The sequence below is a fragment of the Condylura cristata genome, unplaced genomic scaffold (assembly GCF_000260355.1).
Source record: "Condylura cristata isolate star-nosed mole 26May11 unplaced genomic scaffold, ConCri1.0 scaffold00002, whole genome shotgun sequence".
NCBI classification, from domain to species: domain Eukaryota; kingdom Metazoa; phylum Chordata; class Mammalia; order Eulipotyphla; family Talpidae; genus Condylura; species Condylura cristata.
In genome coordinates this window covers 12,268,464-12,290,794 of record NW_004567103.1, presented here as the reverse complement: position 1 = coordinate 12,290,794, position 22,331 = coordinate 12,268,464, and the positions used below count along the sequence as shown (strand labels likewise).

The window sequence follows — 22,331 nt, the reverse complement described above, 5'->3', positions numbered from 1 at the left end:
GAGTTTTGTTGCCGGGCGGGGGATGGAGGTTAGGGCTGCATTGGCACCAGGAGCCAAGAAATGCAGGGCACTGGGGCACGTGAAGGCCAGAAGGCAATCCAGCCTAGACTGCAGCCGACTCCCAGCTCAGGTGCTTAGTACAACGGAAGCCTCAGTAAGCAGTGTTCAGAATGTGCCAGAAGTTCTGCTTTGGAAAAATATACCTGCTTTCGATCCAACCATCTGTCTTAGGGGCTGTTTGTTTTCTTTTTTAAAAAAAATATTTATTTTATTTATTTATGCATACAAGAACTGGGGTATAGGCCAGAGGTGTGGGGGGGCTGTGTGAGACGATTCACCAGGGACAGTGGGGAGCAGAATAGGCAAATCGACTGAAATACACTGCTGAGGGGAATAGCAGGCGAGACAAGAGAGGTCTGCTGTGCCATGTGGGTCAGGTCCCTGGCCAGGCATCAGGGATGAAATTCATGCCACAGTAGCTGACAGTGCTGAGACTTTAAATGCAGTGCCAATAGGGAGCCCCCAATGGAGTTGTTTTGCCCTGTCCAATGTAGATTAGGAGGAAAAACAGGTGAATAAATATACAAAAACATGCCTGTGTTGGTGGGTTGAGTTGAAAATAATTACCATTGTTTATCACAGGAAGAGAGGGAGAAGTGGGAAGCAAAGAGGGCCAGGGGTACCAGCGGATTAGGGCGGACACTATAGGTGCCTTGGTGGTGGGCTTGGTGTGGTGAACCTATACTTCTAAGTCATATACAGTGTTGTAAACCATTATACGATAAAAAAAAAAAGTAACAAAATTAAAGAAAATAAAGTTAATTTTAAAATGTTTTCAAGTCATCTTTTTTTTTAAAGATTTATTTATTTATTCATACAGAACTGGGGTATAGGCCAGAGGTGCAGGGGGGTGAGAGGATTCACCAGAGACAGAGCAGGGAGCAGAACAGGCAGATGGATGAAGTACACTGCTGAGGGGAGCAGCGGGTGAGACAGGAGAGGTCTGCTGTGCTATGTGGGTCACCTCCAGGGCAGGGGATTGAACTCACACCGAAGTGGCTGTGGCTAGCTTGCAGTGCTGCGTCCTAACCCTCTGCGCCACCAGGGAGGGTCTTAAATCATCTTTTAAAAAGGGAGTAGGGGGAGGAAAAGAAAATAACTGCCATTACTAACCAAGCAACATCTCCACGCATTTGGCGTTAGCACTCAAATAACAGAAACTCCCAACGAATCTTGGGTCCTCCCTGCTGGCTCAAGGGGTTAAGATACAGCACCATGAAGCTATCTGCAGCTACTGCAGCATGAGTTCGATCCCAGCTGACCCCCATGGCACAGCAGACCTTTCTAGTCTCATCCACTGCTCCCCTCAGCAATGTACTTTGTCAGTTGGCCTGCTCTGCTCCCTATTCTGTCTCTGGTGAAGCCTCTCACCATGCCTGCACCCTGGCCTGTACCCCAGTTCTGTATGCGTAAATAAAATAAATCTTTAAAAAAGAAAAAGAATAACCAGTGTCTCCTGCAAAGCCACCTCAACTTCTTTGAGTGGTGGTCAATAATATGACAACAGGAAACACAATGAGAAGCGGTTTATAGTCAATGCTACATCTAATAAAATAAAGTAATGCCACAGCAGGCACCGAAAATTATCTCTAGGATTTATATATATATATATAGATAGATAGATAGATAGATAGATATATAGATATACATATTGAATATATTTAATATATATGTAGGTATAATAGAGAATATATAAAATATATATATATCACTAGTAAATATTTCAACATCTCAAATAAATGGATTATGCCACTTTGAATCATTAGGATATAACGCACTTCAAAATCAGATGAACTGGCTCAGTCAGTTACTTAGAACAAGACAATGGCTGAAATAACAGATCTCAAAGCAGATTCACAAGGAAAAACCCCATGCTCCCTTCATTTCAGAGAGCAATATAAGGAGGCCACGCACATTCAAAGTCGATTCAAGAAACACCCACGGGGTGTCTACCACACGCTCTGACCCTGGAAGACCTCTGCCCTGAGAAAGCTCATAACACTTAAGAGATCAGGAAGTGTGGTGGATATAGAAGTTGCCAGTCTTGTCCAGAGGAAAAGCTATTTATAATTTCTCCTAAGACTTCAGATTTCCCATAGAAATGTTTACAAGTCATAGGCAGGAGAGAAGAATGACAGTTATCAATTCCAAGATGAATCATATCAGGCAGAGCTACAGTGAGGAAGGGAACAGACTGGGAGTTAGGAGACCTAGAGTTGGTCCCAGCTCTGACAGAAGCGAGATGTGAAAATGGCTTCATTCCAGATATTCTCGTGGTGCTTGTCTTTTTTCCAAAGACAATTTAGGAGTTGGAATATTTGCTCTAATAGGCCACGATCATGCTGCAGTTAAGTCATGTTACCTACCTCTTACACAGTCCTCGCGATCCACTTTATGGCTGCAGGTGGCACCTCCATTTAATGGCTAAAGAAGCCAAGTCTCCAAAAAAAATTCAGTAATAACTTGTCCCAGGAAACATAAATTGTCATAGTGGTGGAGTTCAGCTACAAATTCAGGTCTGCTGGTTCCAAAGCCTATGTTCTTTCTACCACAAAATAATGATTTTGGAGTGTCTCTTAGGAATCATAAAATGGTGATAAATTTGAAAGTCAAAATATGGAATAGCAAGAAATGCATTAAGTTCTAAAAAGAACAGAGAATGGGAAGGAGGAGATGAAGAGGAGCTGGCCAGAAATAGAAATGCGCTCAGTGTCTGGAGGCAGAGACCTGGGGCTTTATGTATTCCATAATGTGCTGCAGAGACCAAGAACATTAAATTATTAATGTGAGTACACTGGGCAGAAGAGGGAGGAGGATAAGGTGTTCCCCTACTCTGTATGGCGGTAGGAGTTAAGCTGCACAATTTCCCTGGAAGCCAGTTAGGTGAGAGAGATTAAAGGTACAAATACTCCCTGACTCAGCTATTCCACTTTTAGGAATTGAGTCATATGTTTATAAGCAGAAAAAGTACAAGGTTCTTCACTATATGGATCAACAAAACAATGGAAACAACTTAAGTACCTATTAGAAACAGATCAATTAAATAAGTATGGATGTACTCATTAAATAACATGCTATGTTGCCACTTAAAAACCTGAAGGAAAAAAGTTTTAAAAAGATGAAGTCAGGTGTTCTTGGTATACTGTTATGAATGATCTAAATTCTGTAATTAAAAGAAAAAGGCAGGCCCTCCTTGGTGGTGCAGGAGGTTAAAGTGCAGCACTGCAAGCTGGCTGCAGCCACTTCAGGGTGAATTCAATCCCCGCCCTAGAGGTGACCCACATGGCGCAGCAGACCTCTCCTGACCCGTCCACAGCTCCGCTCAGCAGTGTACTTCATCCATCTGCCTGTTCTGCTCCCCACTCTGTCTCTGGTGAATCCTTTCACAGCCCCTGAACCTCTGGCCTGTACCCTAGTTCTGTATGCATACATAAATATACCTTAAAAAAGAAAAGAAAAAGGCAAGGAACTGAACAGTGTGAAGAGCTGCCCCTTGGGGAAATACAACACAAACACACGAGCGAGCATACACATGCAAACAGACGCGCCAACATACCGCTTTCCTTAGGAACTTAAGATATTAGTAGTTGCTTCAGACAAGGAAAATGAGGGACTGAAAAAGAGGACAGAAATCTATTTTTATCAACATCTATCCTTAGATGCTTTGAAACATTTGAAAATGTTTGCCTTTTGTATGAATTACTCATTCAAAAAAATTAAAACAACTACAAGAATGAGTAACAAAAAGTATGCCTGTGTAACCTCACCGACACCAAGACACACACACACACACACACACACACTCACACAAGCCTGAGACAGCATCTGCCCACTGGCTTTCACATTTTCCCTTTATAAAGCTTCCTTCAGCTTTGGGATGGAATCCCCTGAGATGGCATCCTTCTTCTTTTAATAATAAACATCTTATGTTAACATAAAGCACGACTGCTAATCAATAGTTAGCCAACCAAGGCTCATTCCATTCTAAATACTGTCACCCGTTTTCTTATGGCAGCTCCCCAATTAAAGAAATTTGCCATTTACTTTTCTCTTTACATATTTTTTCAATTATGACATCATCATACAAGTATTTTTACTATAATCTTTCGAAGGAAGAAAACTGCTCAAGCCCATCAGCCTCCAAGGAGAGCTGCCTCCCCAATCTCACTGTTAGGAATTCCTAGCACTGTAAAACAGGACACGAGGCTCCACAGCCTCCCAAAAGCAGTCCAGGACGCCTTCTTGAGGGAGCAGCGCCTCCTGGCGGCAATTTTAAAAATTACATGGGTTTTGGCAAAACCCGTAAGCGATAAAGCAGGATGGAAAATTTCACAAGAAAATCAATTAAAATCAACAAATGTGAGGAAATACCATCTTGTAAGCACTTTTGATTGGCCTTTAAAATATATTTAAGAGGCATAATTCTCCTAACAAACAAGTGTAGCTTTACAGGGTTCAAGATCAAAAATAAACATGAGAGAAGCTTTTCAAAACCCCTGTTCTATTCACCCTAATGATGCTATAGCATCGCATCACCTCTGGAAACTAAAGGGAGATAAGTGGCAATGGCCGCTGCTCTCTCTCTGCTGATAAAACTGAACCCTGAAGCATCTCCTAGAAGACCCTCTCCTTTGACACCATCAATTGAGGCAACCTCTGTTTCTATAATACTCTGGAAAGGACACACAGCAGTAAGCACCTGCAAACCAGTTCTTAACATACCTATCAACTATTAATAACTAATTTCTAATAAAAGTCCTTGGGACCTACAGAGCTACAAGTCAGCGAAGGATGTTATCTTCCTAGTCCCTGAAAGGGGGTTTTCAAAGTGTAGTACCTGAAAGTCAAACTCCAGCTCATTCATCAGTAAGCTGATGACTCTGGACAAATCACCTTCCATCTCAGTTTCTTACTCTGAAAAACTGGGATACTAGTACTTATCCTGCAGGACAGTTCTGAGGATTAAGTGCTGAGATAATGTTCAAGGAAGACCTAACACTCGTATACACTCTACCCACTGCTGGTGTGATCTAGATAATTTCCTAATTTGGATCATGTTAAATCCCTGCTCACAATTTTTCAATGAGTCCTCTGTGACTTCCTCAATAAAACTCAAGCTCATGAGACTCCTCAAAGATCTGAAGATCTTGCATATCTGGCCACTGCCTACCTCATGCTCACGACTCCCTATAGTCACATAAACTCCCCACATCCACTCTTGCCTATAGTGACCTCTTTATTTTCTCCCCATCATTTCCTACTCATCCTGGGCTTACCTCAGGTAAAGAACTCACTGCACATTATCCTTGTTTCTGCCTGTCTTCCCACTAGATTATGAATTCCAGAAATAGGCTGTATGGTTTTAGGTCTGGACATCCAACAATTAGTCCATAATAGAGGCTTGATAACTGCTGAATAAAGTCATGATAAAAGCATCCAATAAAGCATGTAACCAAATTTGTTCCCGTTGCAAGGAAAAGATGTACCAGTCAAGATCCCTTTTTGTCTTTGCCTAGTCAAGGACAGTTTTCTATTGGAGAAAATCTTCAAATTGAGGTTGCAAAAAAAATAAATAAGAGCAATCAAAGCTTCACCTCATAGCAATGACAGCCCTTTCCCCACCCCAAATTCGTATCGCACTCACCAGAGAAGGACCGGCCAGGCTGCAATGGAAATCCCAGTAGAAAGGGAGCCCAGCAAGCTTACTCCGCACCCGCAGCATCAGAGTGTCTGCCACACGCTCACAGGAGAACGTGGCTTCGCAGGGACAGGAGCTGTCCTTCAACAACGGACGAAGCAGATCATCCAAACGACGGAGAAAGGCAGCAGGAGGGGCAGTCAGACGCTTGTTCAGTTCCTAAAAAGACAGCAGAAGGGCCCAGCGTGAGAGGGATAAAAGGAAACGATTCCCTCTAAGTAACTCCAAAGGAAAACTCTGCATAGCGTGAAGGCCGCAGGCATGGAGGGGGAGGAGGGTCTCAAAACCACCAGGCGGGAAAAGAAGGAAACAAAGAGTCACAGTCACAGAGATCAACTCACTTTTTCTCAATTTTGCCTGACAATACATGCAGTACGGAAGCTAATACACACGTGTGTGCACGCACACACACCTATATGTAGACTACTACAGGTAGAAGTGCAGGACATTACCTGGAATTCCTCAACCTGACTTGACCTTCCTTGACAACCTGCAAGCTGGTGTAATGTTCCTGTCCCCCAGCCTTCACGAGGAAAGAGATGCTGTCCACACCACCCTCCGGCCACACTTCCCTCGCACTCACCTTGGCTCGCTGGCTGACCACACTGGAGTCCACTTGTTCATGCCACACCTGCTGCAGATCGGAAACCAGCAAGGCATAGCCCTGTGTGGTGATACAAGCTTTGGCCAAGAGGGAGTCCTCAGCAAGCTGCAGACATGCCCAGGGCTGCATCAACAGGCCTTGCTCCAGCTCCTCCATCTGTAGGAGAATCTGGAATAGGAAAGTGGCCAGGGTGCTGCCAGCCAAGAGGGCACCACTCTCAGGGCCATAAAGTCCCAGATCAAATGAATCTTGTGAAAATCCTCCATTACAAACCAGAAGGTCTGGGCTGACATATCCTACCTACCTCACTCACCCCCATGTATAAGCTGCTGAACATCGACTTACCACCTCTTCACCACTAAAAATCTATTTAGAAATTTGAGGTTCCCCACACCACACTAAGTCCCTAGAGGGCATAAAATAAAATCTCTTTCCTCTCTAGTGTTTAAGTAACAGCATAGTTGATGTGTTTCTGCAACTAATAATGTTTAACAAAACAAAGACCTGAACCATTCAGGTTGTATCATTATCGTGTTCCTAACAACTATGTGAACACCATCCTTTCCCAGATCATCTAGGCACAGTTCTTGTCTTATTAAACAGAAGTCATAAGCATCAAGAATGGAAAATTTGAAGTATTTGATGATTATCTAAAAACAAAACTCTAGAATGTATCAAAATTTCATGCACGTGTGTTGGTGCATGAAGAACAGGGGTTCTTCATCTAGAGCCTATGCATATGAATCCTCTGGCGTTACATGCAATTTTGTTCTTATGTGAATATACATATTTGGGGGAAGAAGTCCATAATCATAGCCAAATGCTCAAAAGGATCAATGACACATCAAAGAGAATGGAGCAGAAGAGCCCATTTTAAAAAGGTGGACTGAGAGATCATGAACACAGGGCCCAGCACAGCACGAGGGTGAGATCCTGAATTAACCTCCACCAGCTCACCCCAACCCCTCCAGGCCCGGGTGCCCAGGTACACATCCCAGAATGCCTAGAAACTAACGTGCTTACTTCGACAGCTAAATTAATAGGTTTAACCTAGGAGATGCTCAGTGACTGTAGCTACTTGACAAGAAGGTTGATCATTTTTCCTGTGGGTAAAAAAAAAGTGATATAATCATTATTTCAGTCTAGAAAGACAAAGTGAGGGTGGGAAGACTCTTGGAATAATTTTTTTTAAAGATTTATTTATTCATTCATACAGAACTGGGGTACAGGCCAGAGGCTCAGGGGTGGTGAGAGGCTTCACCATAGACAGAGCAGGGAGCAGAACAGGCAGATCGACGACGTACACTGCTGAGGGGAGCAGCGGGTATGTCAGGAGAGGTCTGCCGCTCCATGTGGTCACCTCCGCGGCAGGCGGGAATCGAACTCAGGCGGAAGCGGCTTTAGATTCTCATTGATGTGCTTTAACCCGCTGTGCCACCAGGGAGGGCCCAACTCTTGGAATAATTTAAAAAAATAGGAATTTCTTAAATTTCATTAACATGGTAGACAGGCTTCTGTTTCTCCCGTCATTTTCCTTTCAATATGAGTCAGTTTTTGAAGCATGGGCTTGTAACATAACTTAATTTTTAGTCACTAGGTGGGTGGAATATGTAAATAATAATAATAATGACACATTTCCCGGTATTATTATTATTATTATTATTATTATTATTATTATTATTATTGCAGCTTCAAAACCATGTTTTGGGAGAATGGTACTCCAGTGACATTTCCCATTATCCATTCCACCAGAAGGGGCATTTAACAATGATTAAGCTTGTCTTCACTGGACCAGACAAACCCAAGCGAAGTCATCAGCCTTTCTCTCTCCGCATGGGCACCCCAGTATGCATTTGAGGTCACCGAAATTGGATTATCCTACTCTGTCATTTTGGCAAGCCTGGAAGCTCAGGACCCTTTTACTGTATGTATTGCAGCTTGTTTTGGTCTGGGGGTAGGGAGAGGTCCCACAAAAACAGGTTCCATAAAAACATCTGAGACCGGGCCCTCCCTGGTGGCGCAGCGGGTTAAAGCACAGCACTAAGAAGCCAAAGCCACTTACGCATGAGTTAGAACACCTGCCCCAGAGGTGATCCACATGGCGTAGCAGACCTCTCCTGCCCCGCCCGCTGCTCCCCCCCCTCAGCAGTGTACTTCGTCAGTCTGCCTGTTCTGCTCCCCACTCTGTCTCTGGTGAATCCTCTCACCGCTCCTGCGCCTCTGGCCTGTACCCCAGTTCTGCATGTATAAATAAATAAATCTTTAAAAAATAATCTGACACCAACAGTTCCAGACCTGGGAGGGCTGCTCCCACACCTGCTGAGTCTGGGGCCAATGAATCTCAACTTGTTCTTTTCATTCAACACCGCCTTTAACGACCCCACTAATCATATTTCCCCGTTTATTATCCCAGAACCAAGGGAGGCGAGCGCGAGGCGGCCTGAGAGAGGTCTGCGCGGGGACCCACCCCGCGGCCGTAGGGCGCTCTCAGCGCAGTTCCTCCGCCGTCCTGCAGAGGGCAGCAAGGCCCCAGCGCCCCTGCGAGCTGGCCACGCCCCGTCCGCCTGGTTAGGGGCAGATCTTCGCTTCCTTTACCGCTGCCCCACCCAGGAACCCTGGCGGGGGTCCACGTTCTATCCGCCCTCACTGGAAGGCCGTCCGCCTTCTATTTCTACTGCGCCAGCAGCGCTAAGGCGCGGCACTCGACGCCCTGGGGAGCTACGCCACCGCCCCCAGCGCGTCCAAGCGCCAAACAGCCCGCCCACAACCCTCAAAGGCCACGCCTCGCAGCCGGGAGGCGGCCTGCGCACGCGCGGCACGCGCGGCCCCGCCCACCCTCGGAGGCCTGCTCCGGAGCGGCCGTGGCGCGCGGGTCCTTTAAGAGGGGAAGGGCGCCCGAGCCCGAGCCAGGCCGCGGGGTCCGGGCAGCCCCTCCCCGCCCGGTCCCAGCTCCGAATCGAGCCTGACCCACCTACCGTGAGTGGCTGCGAGAGCTTCCACCCTCCTCACTGCAGGCCTGCCCGCCCGCGAAACCGAGAGGCCTAGAGTAGAGGCCGATTCCCCCCCCCACCACTGACATACGCGGGCGGGCGGGGTCTTGGGACACGGGGGCGGGGCCCCGGCCGCAGTGGGCGGGGCCTCTCCGCCCGGGTGCTGATTGAAGGAGTGTTAGGGGCGTTGCTGGAGGGGCAAGCCCGGGCGCGAGGACCTGCTGCTGGAGAGGAGCGGGGTGGTAAGGCTCCCTGGACTCGCGCCGGCCGAGTGGAAAGAATCTCGGACAGGGTGCTGAAGAGGGAGTCCGGATGTGGATTTGTGGTGAACTCCTGTCTCTTCCCTTCCCACTGCCTGTCCAATCTCTTTTTACTCCCCAGTAAATCAGGGGTTTGAACTTCCCTAGACGAAGCTCGCTGTCCTCACCAGCGCTCCGGTTTTTTAAAGGCATCCTAGGGATGAGCCCCATGGTCTGACCTCATCCTTTTTTTTTGGTCTCATTTCTCCCAAAACCCACCCCCATACTGATGCCCCATCACCACTAAAAAGCTTGAAAGACCTCGCTATGTACAATGAGCTGAATACCTGAGCCTCAGAATTCTCACCATCCATTTTTCACAACCGAAAATCCACATGTCAAACAAGCCCAGGTTTAGTACTGTTGTGGGAAAGGAAAGCCTTTCAGCTGCCACCCTCCCTGTCAGAATTGCCTCTTCCTCTTTGCTCCTATAGCATTGTTTAAATCGTTATTACAGATTGCTTTCTACTTTGTGTTTTAGGTAATAATGGCATAAATTTTCCTAACCTGAAAGTACCTTGAGCAAGGCAGAGATCCTGTCTTACGCTCTGGGAAGGTCCAGGACCATGAATGCCAGCAGCATCATTCATATTTATTGAGTGAATACTGGGATTCAAATGGCATTGATAGTTCACCAGCAGAATCATGACCATCTCAACCATGCTCCCCTGCTCTGGAAGTCTGGCCCAGTTACAAAAACCAATGTAGATCCTGGGAACTAACTCCAGCAAATTTGGGAGATAAGGTTAACAGACCTTGAGCAGAAGGAGGAGTCCTGGTAATTACTTGGACCTATGTTCTCTGTTAGACCCAGGGCACTGCTCCCCCAAACCAGGTAGCAAGTCAGCTGTCTCTCCTGGCTCAGAGGGCCCTCCTTCCTCATTCCCAGGGTCATCTGGCAGTGGACAGAGGCAACGGAGGGGTGGGGGGATGCAGGGACACAGGTTTTGGACAGGAACAGGAAGCTGGTACTCATGAGCAGCCTTCTCCCTGGACTTCTGAGGCACGCATGCATCTTGGCCAGTGAAGGGAGGTGGCAGCCCTTGACCTAGACCTCGCTCCAGTCGTGTTCCTGCAGAAGAAAAGTTGATTGGGCTGTTGCCCAACCTAGGGAGTGAGGACTTCTTAGACTCTGTTGGGAACTGGCCTCAACTTACCCGGGACGGTGTTCTCTAGAAGGAAGCCCAGGAGTCCAGCCAGGAAGATGGGCTCTCTGAGCAGTGAGCGCAGTAATACATCCAGGGGACTCCAGCCTACAGGGGGTTAGGGCCAGGCAGGAGGGGAACTCTGATCCTGTGCAAGGCCAAGGACTCTTATCCTTCCAGACCAAAGCCTAAGTCTGGATTAAGGACACATCTTTCTGAATTGTTGCTCCATCTCCTTCAACCCCCCACCCCCACCCCACCACTGTCCCTCTCCTCTCCATTTCCCGCACCCCACCTTCCCACAGGATCCCTGCATCACACCCTTTCTTCTAAGCATCCACATGCCCACCGGATAGGCTCTGATTGTTCTAGGCTCCCTTTCTCCTGAATATTTGGGATTAGAGGCCCCTTGCTCTCCACTTGTTACCTACTGTGTTCTAGCCTGGGTTTCTCAGCCTCAGTACTGCTGATATTTGGGGCCGCATACTTCTTTGTTTGGAGAACAGAGGTCGCCCTGTCCGTCTATTGTAGGATGTTTAGCGTCATCCTTCTCCCCATTAACTACCATCACTTCTCCCCTGTCGGTGACAGCAACAACATTGCCAAATGTTCCATGTAGGGCAAAATCACCTCCAGTGGAGAACCACGGCTCTTTGTTAAAGCGAGCTAATAAGCGCGCCTGTGTGCCGCTCCCCAAATATACCCTGTGACTTCCTACTTCTGTCGTTATGATGGCTCCACCATCCGAATGACCTTCTCATCCAATACGCTTAAATCCTGCCATCTTTCCAGGCCAGTTCAGCATTACTTTCTCTAAAATGTGGAAACCATCTCTCGCCACTGAGCACTGCAGCGCTTTCTCTTCTTGTTATGCCCCCCCACATCTCACCCCTTTTACCAGAATGAACCGTTTGTCAGCCCCTTGCTGTTCCTAAGGGGTTGCATGATGCTCACTAAGTGGACAAACAAGTGGACAAACTTTACACCAAAGCGCAGAGAAGGCTGTGACGCCAGGAGTCCAGAGAGCTGGAAGCCTGCAGCCCCCACTTTCCCGCTGCGGAGTACCGGTCCCCCGCTCCCCAATACACACACCTGTGCTCAGTAAGGTGGGAGCTTCTCGTAGCCATCTTGGCAGCAGCAGCGCCATGAAGATGGAGAAGCCGACATTGAAGACGTTCCTCCCAGAGTCAATGTCAGCCAGGTGGAAGCTGGAGAATCCGGTAGACAAAACCACAGCCTGGGTCACCCCCAGCACCCCACCTGTTTCATAGAGAAGTAATAAGGGGTTGGAGAGGGCTGACACAGAGGGGGCTGGTGCAGGGAGGGCAGAGTGCGATGGAGGGACCAGAGGACTCATTTCTGATTCTGCCAGCAGCCCCAGAAGCCAGGTGGAGGGGGGAGGGAGGGAAATGCACGGGATTATGATGATGGCACACGGGTGACTTGGTGATGGGAAACCCGTGGGGATTACAATTGAGATAGAAAAAAATGTACAAAATGATGTAAAAATAAACTTTTGAAATAAAAAAAAAAAAGCCAGGTGGGCTGAGAAGTGACGGCCTCTGTCCACATGTCAGGAGGCTCCTCAGAAAGGGTGCCAACCACAGCCAGTTGGGCTACCGGGGAGGAGGGTCCAGCTTCCCTACCGTTCTGTCTACTCACCAAATACAGGCAGCGGGATGGTGGTAAGCAGCTGGGCCAGCCTCGGGGAGAGCCCGAGCCCCACAGAGAACAGCCCGACCAAGTAAGCCACTCGCCGAGATGCAGCCTAGCGAAGAGGAGACTTTGGAAACAGCGGCCTCCTTGATCAAGTCTTTAGGCAGCCTGTCCCTCCTCATTCTTTGGGTTCTTCCCGTTCTGTGAGCCTTTCAAGAAGCATCTCAAGCTTTCTGCCTCGGGTCCCTAAGGGGTGCTTTATTCAGCCATGGTTCCACCACCTGCTTCCTTTTCTTACAGCATTTAACACTGTCTGAAATTACCCTACTTACTTCACTTCTTAAGTTGTCTGCCTTTCCCTTGGTCATGTCCCCAAGAGAACAGGAACTTCATCTGACTTGTTCTTCCCTGGACTCCTGCCCTAGTACAGTGCCCAAGGCGAAGAAGCTCGGCAGTGATTCAGGGTCCCCCCACACTCCCAGTCCTTTGCTGCTGTGAGGCCCCTCCCTAAATGAGATGGTGGGTGGAAGGTGGCTGGCTGCTGGGCACAACTGGCCATCGACCCTATGAGTGCCTTCTCTCTCCTGCACCTCCAGCTCCCCCAGCCACCCCCACTCAACGTACCTGAATAAGACTCATTGTGCCCACGTTGGGGAAACTGGATGCAGGGCCCATGGGGCTCCCCAACAGCCCAGCCAGCACACTGCCCAGACCCTCCAGGCCCAGGCCCCGACTGCAGGCATGGGGGGGTGGAGAAGGCAAATGCAGCAGCCGGCCACACAGGGAGTAGCAGCCCAGAGAGCTGGTGGAGGCTGCCAAGGCCATGGAGATGCCTGCAGCCAGCGCCCTGGGTGTCAGCAAGGGCCAGGCCCACTCCGCTGTGGAGAGAGAAGGAGCCACCGTGGGGCCAGACTCCTGTCTGGGGCGCCCCCCACCCCCAACACACACAACAGCCTGTAGTGGAAAGAGCCTGCAGGCTCTGTTGTCTTTGAAGATCATGCCTTGGTACAAGACTACTGGGCTCTTAGGATAAAGACTCATCCTTTTACTGTAGAGCAACTTTTTTGATCTGATCCTTCCTCCTCTCTCTCTGGCCTCATCTCCCAGTACCCCATCTCACTGCTTCACTCCAGGTGCCTTGTCCTGCTGTGCTGCCAGCCACCACTGCACCTTTGCAGAAGCTCTTCTCTCTTGCCTTCATCCAGTTGGGTCCTGGTTATCTCTCACATCTCAGTTTAATGAACAGACTTCCTTAGGAATACCTTACCTGGCCTTTCTGGTAATATCCAATTCCCCATTCTAAGGCTGCATCACACAATGTATCTATCTCCCTTTGTTACACTTACCACTTGCATTTTACAATTACTTTGGGTGACTGCTAGTATCTGTATTCCCCAATGGACTATAAACTCCTTGAGAGAGCTACTGTTTACCATTGTCAATCCTATTACGCGCCCAGCACATGATCGACACTCAAGGGACCTTTACTGATAAGTGAGCGCACTTCATAGACAGCGATGCTATGCTACTCCTAGAGCACTGACTCGGATGCCCTCAAGCTGAGGTAACATCAATGAGCGAACTGGGTGTGGAGAATTGAAAAGGCTGGGGCTTTCAGAAACTATAGCTGTCTCTTAACACCAAATAAAACACCTGTAGTGAGGACTAACACTGCCCCCACCCCCACTGGCAATCGCTCCTGTGTGTTTCAAAAATGTACATGCAGGATTTAACTCACAAATGAAAGTCACTAAATCTTGACTTTAAAGAAATAGACCCTTTTCTTTGAGCAAGAGGAGGACTGGAAGAGACTGTCCCTACCTGGATGCGGCAGCCACAACCACGGCACCTCGGTGGGAGCAGACAGCTCCAAGGGAGGGCTGCTGAGACCCAGCAGGGCAGACAGGACCCACACGCAGGCCACTGGGACCAGCACCTGAGAAGCAAGACTGAGCCAGAAAAGCCCCTCCCACAGAACCTTGCAAACTGTCCTGCAGGAGGAAGGAGACAGAGGCTAACAGGTAGGGGCTGAGCTAACATTCTATGGCAGCTCTTCTTACCTGGCAGCCCCTTCTCACCGCCCAGCCCCTGCCCAGACCCACCTACCGAGAGCAGCCGGAAGGCAGGAATGTGCAGCCGGAAGGCAGGAATGTGCAGCCGGAAGGCAGGAATGTGAGTGTGAGCTGAGGAGGTTGAAGCTGGCCTCCAGGGGCATGGGGGTAACTGGCAGGAACCCAGGTGCTGAGAACAGACCACCAGGAGCAGGATAAGCCTGGGAGAGAGAAGGTGCTTTAGGGACATGAGGACGCAAGGGGCAATGGAGGTGGAGTGGTAAAATACCATAAAAGGAGGCCCTCCCTGGTGGCGCAGTGGGTAAATGCAGCACTAAGAAGCTAAAGCCACTTCACTAATTCGATCCCCGGCCCCGGAGGTGACCACATGGCACGGCAGACCTCTCCTAACCGCCCGCTGCTCCCCTCAGCAGTGTACTTGTCAGTTGGCCTGTTCTGCTCCCCACTCTGTCTCTGGTGAAGCCTCTCACCGCCCCTGCACCTCTGGCTTGTACCCCAGTTCTGTATGCAGAAATAAATAAGTCTTAAAAAAAAACAACAACCATAAAACAGGACCCCAGAGAAGAAAGCCTCATGGAAGGGGGTGAACCTGGCAAGACACTGCCCTCTCCCGGCCTGCACACCCCACTGGTCACACACACGCACCTCACACTTCTCAGAACTTACGTACAGCAAGGCCAGGCCCCAGTGAGCAGAGCAGAGCAGAGCTACTTCCCTGTGGACAGAAAGCCCTGCCACCACTAGGCTGGGGGCCAGCACCAGGGGCCCGCAGTGGGGGAGCACATGGCCAGGACCGCCGAATAGCCCCAGCATGCCCTGCAGCAGCCCGGATACCACCACTGCCCCAGACACCTGGTGGGTGGAGGGAGCACAGAGAAAAAGCATTCTGCAGATTGAGTTGAGCTTAGCCTGGATCTTCCAACACATTCCAGGGTGGGTTCTCCCCCAAGGCTTCTCAGTCCCTCAAAATGGAAACCTGAGCTCCCCCAATCCCCAGGTGTTCCTTAGCCCTCCTGCTCCCTATCCTCTGGGACTTACTTCTCGGAGAGATGTGTTCCAGAGCTCCAGGCTGTGGCAGCCAGGCCCCCCACACAAGCGCAGCAGGGAGGCTGGGAAAAGTTGGGGTCATGGAGAAGAAAGGGAAAGTGGGACAGAGACCCATTACCCTATGGTCCCGGCTGATGCCTGACACCTCCAAGACCCACAGTGCCCAGCTGTCGCTGTCCCATCATTGCCCAACCTCAATCTTGCACCAACTTACTCCTGCATGTGCAGATAAGCCCCCAACCCTACCCTCCCCCCACACCCTTGCTCTCTGCTCACAGTTTCCAGGGGTTCGGATGGCCAGAGGTAGCTTCTGGCTGGTCAGCACCAAAGCAGGAACAAGGGACTCAAAGGATGGAGCCTGGACAAGAGGCAGCCTGCAGGAAGTAGTCCAGCCCATCTGGAAGTATGGTCAGCCGAGGACTCCCCAAGCTCCCCTACAGGCCTGAACCCCACTCTCCTCTATCCAGGGAGTCCCCCTCACCTGCTGCCCATTGAAGTTTGCAGAGCAGTAGACACGCCACAGGAAAAGAGACTGGAGGCCAGGAGCTGAGCAGGGGAGTAAGAAAGTGCCCCCGGGGGAAGATTTCGAAGAAGGAGCAGGTGGGAAACACAGAGCAGTGAGGTGAGGACCAAGATATGCTGCAAGTGAAGGAATCGGAAGGGCAAATCTTGAGAAATGGGCACAAACACCTATTTCCAGAAAGTTTCTTATGCCACACCTACTTCCCTCAAATAGCATCAGCCAGCCCCAACTAATGCCTCCTACCTGTAGAGCCAGAAGACAGCTGAGGCCCCAGGGCAGAGGCCCAGACAGAGACACCCAAGCGTGAGAGGGGCTGGGGGCAGTGGGTGCTGGGGGCAAAGGAGTCAGGGTCTCCCGGGAGCCCAGGGGTCGGAGTTGGACGGGCTCGGGGGGAGATCGGCTCATGCTCTCCTGCCTTTCCTCCTGTCTCGGCTGCCCTGGGCCAGAGTGAAGTAGTGTGAGTAGGAGGTCAGAGTTTGTGTGAAGTTAGCTGCCTGGAGTGTGAGAGGGTGGGGTGTCAATGAAGCGGAGCGGAGGGATGAGGGATTTGGGGCAGGACCAGGCCTTTCACCTTTGCCCAGCTCTTGTGCAAATTCCATCACCCATTAACTGTGGAATCATGTTCTGGACCCCTCCCCCAACCCCCCCCCCCCAAGACTCTCCATCTAGATCCTCTCCTCTGTGTTCTGGAAAGCAGGAAGGATGGGGAGAATTGTAAATAACCTGGGGAGATTTTACAGACTGCATTCCCTCTTCACCACCCCCATTTGGAACCACCTCAAAGGCACGGAAGATCTCAACCCTTTCTGGGCCAAGCCCCGAGACTACCTCACAAGGAAATGTGGGTTCTATCTGTATACCGTGCATAACAGAAGCTGTGATCACAACACTGTGTAATGTTCTCACTGTAACATAAGGGAAAATGAAGTTTATAGTAACAGGTGTTTTAGTTTGTGAAGGTGTGGACGTGGTCAGTGCCCACCCCCACAGCCAGGATCGCTGTGAAGTGGTAGTCCAGTGTCTGGAGACACACCTATCATAGGCCATGGGCGGTGCGGCCACGGGTGACCTGATGTTCCAAAATAGTGAGCTAGTTCTTGGTGAAATGCTAAACAAAACAAAGTACAGTTTTAATTTATACAGGCATGCTCTCCTGGAGAACTAAACCTTCACAATGTGAGAATCCAATTTTGCATTTACATGTAACAAGAATCAGATCGCTCTAGACTTGTAAACATGAGCAGGCTTCTCAATTACAGCTCTCCTTCCACTTACAACGGGTTTACATCCCGACAAATCCATCCTTAGCTGGAACAGCCGACACTAGGTGCTGCAGCTTGCTGACCCTGAGCAGCACCACAAACGCTGTACCTTGATTTCTACGGAATGCACATTGCTTCTACACCACCATGAAGCCAGACAGATATCAAGAACGACTGGACATGATATTCAGTCAGTCATGCAAAGGTTGCTGGTGATTTTTCATAATGTGGGGTGTCTCAGCGTTTCAGGATGTCTAGCATCCTGTTCAGGCTAACTAAATGTCAGCAGCACTCCCTCAAATTTGTGACCAAAAAAAAAAAATAAATAAATAAAAGCAAGCCTCTAAGTTTTTCAACTGCCCCCTAGGGGGCAGCGTCACCCCTCTGTGGATCACCCTTCCCAGTCCCAAATACCCTTGAGCCCAGTAGCCCAGAGCAGTTTTCTCTGACACAGATAACCCAGCCTAGAAGTCAGGATTGAGGCAAGCCCTCCGAACTTGCCCTCAGGGAGACGATGGGGCTCAGCGGATCAGGACTGGGCCCCTCTCCAAGGGGTGCCTCCCTCAGTGCCCAAGTAGAGCAGGGCTAGGGGCCCCAAGGTGCTGGGAGCAGGGGCACACCTGAGCCAGGAGGGGGCTTTGCCCATCAAACAACAGGGCAGTTTGGAAAAGCGGCTCAGAGGGAGGGAGTTGCAAGATGAAGATGGATCAAGAAGGGAGGCTCAGCACAGCTATGGGAGGAAAATTCTTCAAGGGCTGCCGCAGAAGGAAGAGTCCAGGCCATGCAACTGAAATTGTTTATTGAAACCTCAGATCTACAAAAGCATGAAAAACCCAGATACAAAGCAGCAGCCAGAGAGACCTATGAAGAGAACACCCAGGAAAAGGGAAAAGAGAAGTCTGGGAGCAGAGCACTAAGAACACCGGAAGCAAAAGGACAAGGTGGAGGATCCCAGCAGTCTCTGGCTCCATCAAACTACCTCCAAGGGACGGGTGTGGAGAAGGCTGCCCACCTCACCCACCTTCCCTCAGCAGCTCCCACCTTGGCTCTGTCAGTCCCTGACTGGCCTATTTCAAGGACATCACACAGACCCAGGTCAGTGCTTCCTCCCTTCCTCGCCCCACTTCTCCCAATTCCCACCTTTACACTTCCATCCTAGAGAACTCAAAAGCAAAGGTCTAGACGAGCCCAGGAGCGGTGAAGAGACAGGAGCTTCTCCCCTATCTGTGACAGGCCCGTGGTCACCAAGCTGAAGCATTCCCGGGCACTACCACCACCCCGCCAAGCAGCCAGCTGGTCTCTGAGACCCAGGAGAGTGAGTGACCTTCAGTCCTGCCCCACAACCCCTTAAGCGCCATCATCCAGGACAGGGGACCAGCCAAGGACCCAGAAAGGTAGAGAGGATCTAAATCAAGCCTTGTCCTCCAGGTTCTCAGGAACTCCCAGCCTCTTAGAGCACTCTTCAAAGCCCTTCCTAGCCTGGGAAAATGAAAGACTTGAGGCGGGCCAGCTCCATGATGCTGAAAAGGGAACACTGCTGGGGTTGGGGCAGCAAAGAGGGCATCGGGCTCCAGGGCCAGGGTGGAGCCAGGCCCTGGGTGCGGTACCAGGGCTTGGGGGGGCCAGTGGGGACCGTACGATTGGGGTGGTGACAGGCTCGGCAGGTTGGGGAGTCCCGCTGGAACTTCTGACAAAGGGGGCAGTGATGGAGAAGAGTGGGAGGGGCAGGAGGGTCAGGAGGAGGCAACGGTGGGGGAGTCAGTGAGGCCAGGAGACTTCCCCAGAGTGAACGCAGCCTGACATCTCCATCCTGGCAGCTGGAGGCGTTGGCAGGGGGTGGCAGGCACTGTGGCGGGAGGGAAGGTCCGCAGCGTTCCAAGAGGCACCTGGAGGTCAGTCCGAGGTGCGGGGGGCCGTGGTGGGGGCGACAGGGCAGCCCCAGTGATTGGTTTATTACAGCCACTGATGCCACAGCCAGGGCCACACTGCTCACATACGCCACGGCTAACAGGCAGGACAGCTGCAAAAGAGCCGGTTAAGAGAGGTAAGTGCTCAAATCCCCCTGCCCCCAAACCTGCTTTGGACTCCCTGTGAGAGGCCCTGCCTCACCCTAAAAGCCTCTGTTGTAGTTAGAACTCACTGTTAGAACTACCCCAGATCCCCTTCCCGAGCTTCTCAGCATCTGGTTTCTAACCCTCCCTACACACCAGCACGCCCAATCCCCCTCTTTCCTGCCTCCCCCTCACCTTTGCCAGTCGCTGGCACAGGGAGCCCAGGGCCAGCTGCCAGGCCGGCTGCTCCAGAAGCACGCTCAGGTCTGTGTAGGTGTACCAGCCCCGCCGCCGCCCCTGCTGCTCGGCCACACTGGGGGAAGGGAGCAAAGCCAGACTGTCTGCAACTCTGCTGCAGCCAGTCCAATCGCTTTTTCCCCTGGGGGCCGCTCGGGAAAACTGGCGCATGTTAGAAAATACAAGTTATCCACCTGTTGCTCCAGAAAAGGAGGGTGACATCAAGGTCTGTGTTTAAATAAGCTTCTCCCTCCCTCCCGGAGTGATTATGAAGAGGGCTGACAGGCCAGGGACCACAACCTTCTATCTCCACAGACCCTCTCTGCTGAGCTCCTCTGGCTCAGGCCTCAGCCCCCGCTCCCTGAGCCCCCTTCCAACCTCAAGAACCTACCAGCCTTCCAGCCAGTTCAGCACCTCAAAGATCTCCCGTGGGTCAGTGTAGAGACGCCAGTCCTGTGGGGGAAGGGAGGGCACCAAACCAAGCTCAGAGTTGAGCCAACCATAAGTGCTCTTGATGACAAGAGCCGCAGCAGCAGCACAACCACCACCATGTCTGACGCCTGCTGGCACTGAATACGTGCCGGGTACGACTCCAACAGCGTCTACGTATCGACGCATCCAGTTACCACGTTATACCCTCCTTTACGGTCAAAGGGGGAAAATAACCCTGAGAATGAGCCAAGTCCATTGAGAGCTCAGAGTGGGGGGGGTTGGGTAGGGAGGGGGCACAGAAAGTCTGGAAGCAAAGGCTATAATTGGTCCAAAAAGGATAGAAAAGAAAAACATTAACAAGGACTGACCCAAAAAGAATAGGCAGAAAGAGAAATAAAGAGAAGATTGAGAAAATATATAGGATGAAGGGAACATAAACATGGCCCATGGAAATGAAGCAAGGGAGAGAAATGCTACTCACCATGGCACTCAGGAAGCCCCTTTCCAGGGCATTGAGAGTGGGCACGGCCACACCCCCTGCAGCTCCCCATTCATCATTGAAGACTTCCTCTTCCTCCCCTTCATCATAGAGATACTTACTGGCCACCATCTGCAAATGAGACAGAGAGTGTTGCAGAGCTGGCACGGGGACTCCGGGCTCACAGGGACAGAGGGGTTAGGGCACCTTACCATAGAGATCAGGAACAAGTCTGAGGAGGACACGTGCTGTAGGTAGTCAGGGTTTCGGTGCCGGAGCCGCTCAATGTACACGAGAGCGAGCATCATAGCGCACGGGGAGATGCACGCCTCCCTGGCAGGTGGAGAGGGCCAGTAATTAAACCCAAGGGTCTTCCAGCTCTCCTGACTCATGACACTCATCCCTGGGTCTTTCCATCATCTCCTTAGAGATAACCACTGGCCCGCTAGGGTCCAAACACTTTCATCCTGCCCCCCAATTTCAGGCTCACCGGGACACGTGAGCAACGTATTTCTTCTGGAGTCGGCGAATAGGGCTTGGGGCTGCTTTCTGGAGGAGTTCCACAGCAATGTCTGCGGGGGAGGGGGTGAAAGAAAAGCAGAGTGAGCAGATAACTCCCCCCATGAATCCTCACTGCTATCGGCAGAAGATTCAGATCTATATTCTCTGATGCTCTGGGGACAGAGTCACGGTGATCAAATTCTCCTGTACTGAGACAAAAAACCCAGTTCCAAGTTTGAGTTTCAGTTCCTTCCAGTTTATTTTCCTGTCACCTGAAATTACATAGCTTTGTTTTTCCACTCTTGCTCATTTGAAAAAACAAACATGCCTTGTTTATTTGGGAAACATGATGGATCCCCTTGAAAAATTAAGTGTTTAATATACTGATCAAGTGATAAAGACCTGACAACTAGCAGTGTTTTTCACTCATCTGGGCTTTTTAAAACATGCAAACTATGAAATGGATCCTTATGCCAAGTACCAATGAGCTAGCTATGAAGAGACTGTGTAGTTCACAGGGTGCACCTAGAGTCATGCCAGTGAGGCTAACAACCCCTTTTCAAGCCCTCTACCTGCCCAGTAGTACACCAGGGTCTCACCTGCCACTGGGCTGGAGAGCTCCTCCAGGCTACAGTCACCTTCCCAGTCCCAGCCATAGTAGAGTCTCCTCCGGATCCGGGCACTCAGCTTCTGGTGTCCTGGGAGGAACTGAAACAGGGCAGGCGAGTGGTGGAGGGTGAAGGGCGGGGAAGGGTGGAGAGCCGGGCTCAGGGTTGGAAGGGGGGTGAGAGGCGCCCGCCCGTGCCCCACCTTCTCTGGATTGTTTGCGAAAGGCAGCCAGTCCGGGGGGGAGGGAGCCTCCTCCGATGAGGGATTCCCTTAAGGGATTCTCCGAGAAAGATCCAGCCGGCCACCCCAGCCCCATTCCGATACCCCGCGGCTCCCCCTCAGGGCCCAAACAGCCGGGGCCTCGAGTAGACAAGACTCAAGCGGCTGCCTCCCGGCTCTCGGGCAGAGCCGTCAGGCTAGCTCAAGGCCCCGCTCGGGGCCCCAAGGGGAGCTCCCGGGGCCGCCCGCCGCCAGCACCGGGTGGCCGGGGGAGGAGGCGGTCGGGGCCACGAGCTCACCGAGAAGTCCTGGAAGCCGGTGAGAGAAAAGGTGCCTTCTTCGTCCAGCAGGAGCCCGGCCAGGTCCATCGCGCCGCCAGCCGCCGCTCTACGAAGGTGGAAGCCGAGGAAAGGAATTTTAAGGGGCGCGCGGAGGCGTCCGGGTGCGC

General features: G+C 50.9%; 3 protein-coding genes across 5 annotated transcripts in view; all 3 read right to left on the bottom strand.

The window, feature by feature from the left end:
• The window catches only part of NHEJ1 (nonhomologous end-joining factor 1), a 76,719-nt gene extending 67,302 nt beyond the window's left edge, over positions 1-9,417 (bottom strand). Inside the window, exons 1-4 of one of the 3 annotated variants that reach the window (XM_012724768.1) lie at positions 9,338-9,417; positions 7,358-7,465; positions 6,342-6,530; positions 5,705-5,917 (exon numbers count right to left, since the gene is read on the bottom strand). In XM_012724768.1, the coding sequence (XP_012580222.1) occupies positions 5,705-5,917; positions 6,342-6,518 (390 nt within the window). In that variant the 5' untranslated portion in view covers positions 6,519-6,530; positions 7,358-7,465; positions 9,338-9,417. Of the gene's footprint in view, positions 1-5,704; positions 5,918-6,341; positions 6,531-7,357; positions 7,466-8,657; positions 8,752-9,337 lie in introns of those variants that run through there. The other 2 variants (XM_012724772.1, XM_012724774.1) reach the window with 2 other exon arrangements.
• Positions 9,418-10,248: 831 nt separating this feature from the next.
• On the bottom strand, positions 10,249-16,686 carry SLC23A3 (solute carrier family 23, member 3). The gene is made up of 12 exons (XM_012725865.1): positions 16,338-16,686; positions 16,053-16,210; positions 15,848-15,945; positions 15,563-15,633; positions 15,195-15,376; positions 14,559-14,724; positions 14,274-14,388; positions 13,077-13,330; positions 12,459-12,564; positions 11,889-12,056; positions 10,809-10,904; positions 10,249-10,723 (listed from the first exon to the last, which is right to left on the bottom strand). Exons 1-12 carry the CDS (start codon positions 16,497-16,499, stop codon positions 10,434-10,436), a joined length of 1,866 nt encoding a protein of 621 aa, XP_012581319.1. The 5' UTR covers positions 16,500-16,686; the 3' UTR covers positions 10,249-10,433.
• A 1,458-nt stretch (positions 16,687-18,144) lies between these two features.
• CNPPD1 (cyclin Pas1/PHO80 domain containing 1) lies at positions 18,145-22,325 on the bottom strand. Its single transcript, XM_004674275.2, has 8 exons — positions 22,183-22,325; positions 21,655-21,763; positions 21,045-21,126; positions 20,767-20,887; positions 20,558-20,686; positions 20,036-20,097; positions 19,603-19,720; positions 18,145-19,376 (listed from the first exon to the last, which is right to left on the bottom strand). Exons 1-8 carry the CDS (start codon positions 22,249-22,251, stop codon positions 18,831-18,833), a joined length of 1,236 nt encoding a protein of 411 aa, XP_004674332.1. The 5' UTR covers positions 22,252-22,325; the 3' UTR covers positions 18,145-18,830.
• Positions 22,326-22,331: the final 6 nt, after the last annotated feature.

Excerpts from the sequence above, each read along its gene's own strand:
- SLC23A3 (XM_012725865.1), bottom strand. The coding sequence starts at position 16,499 with ATGAGCCGATCTCCCCCCGAGCCCGTCCAACTCCGACCCCTGGGCTCC. Across the intron at positions 14,725-15,194 it reads CACTGGGGCCTGGCCTTGCT|GCTTATCCTGCTCCTGGTGG; the intron begins GTACGTAAGTTC and ends TCTCTCTCCCAG. Across the intron at positions 10,905-11,888 it reads TCCCACCTTACTGAGCACAG|GCTGGAGTCCCCTGGATGTA; the intron begins GTGTGTGTATTG and ends AACCCCCTGTAG.
- CNPPD1 (XM_004674275.2), bottom strand. The coding sequence starts at position 22,251 with ATGGACCTGGCCGGGCTCCTGCTGGACGAAGAAGGCACCTTTTCTCTC. Across the intron at positions 20,888-21,044 it reads TACGTTGCTCACGTGTCCCG|GGAGGCGTGCATCTCCCCGT; the intron begins GTGAGCCTGAAA and ends TCCACCTGCCAG. Across the intron at positions 19,377-19,602 it reads TGTGCCAGCGACTGGCAAAG|CTGTCCTGCCTGTTAGCCGT; the intron begins GTGAGGGGGAGG and ends GCTCTTTTGCAG.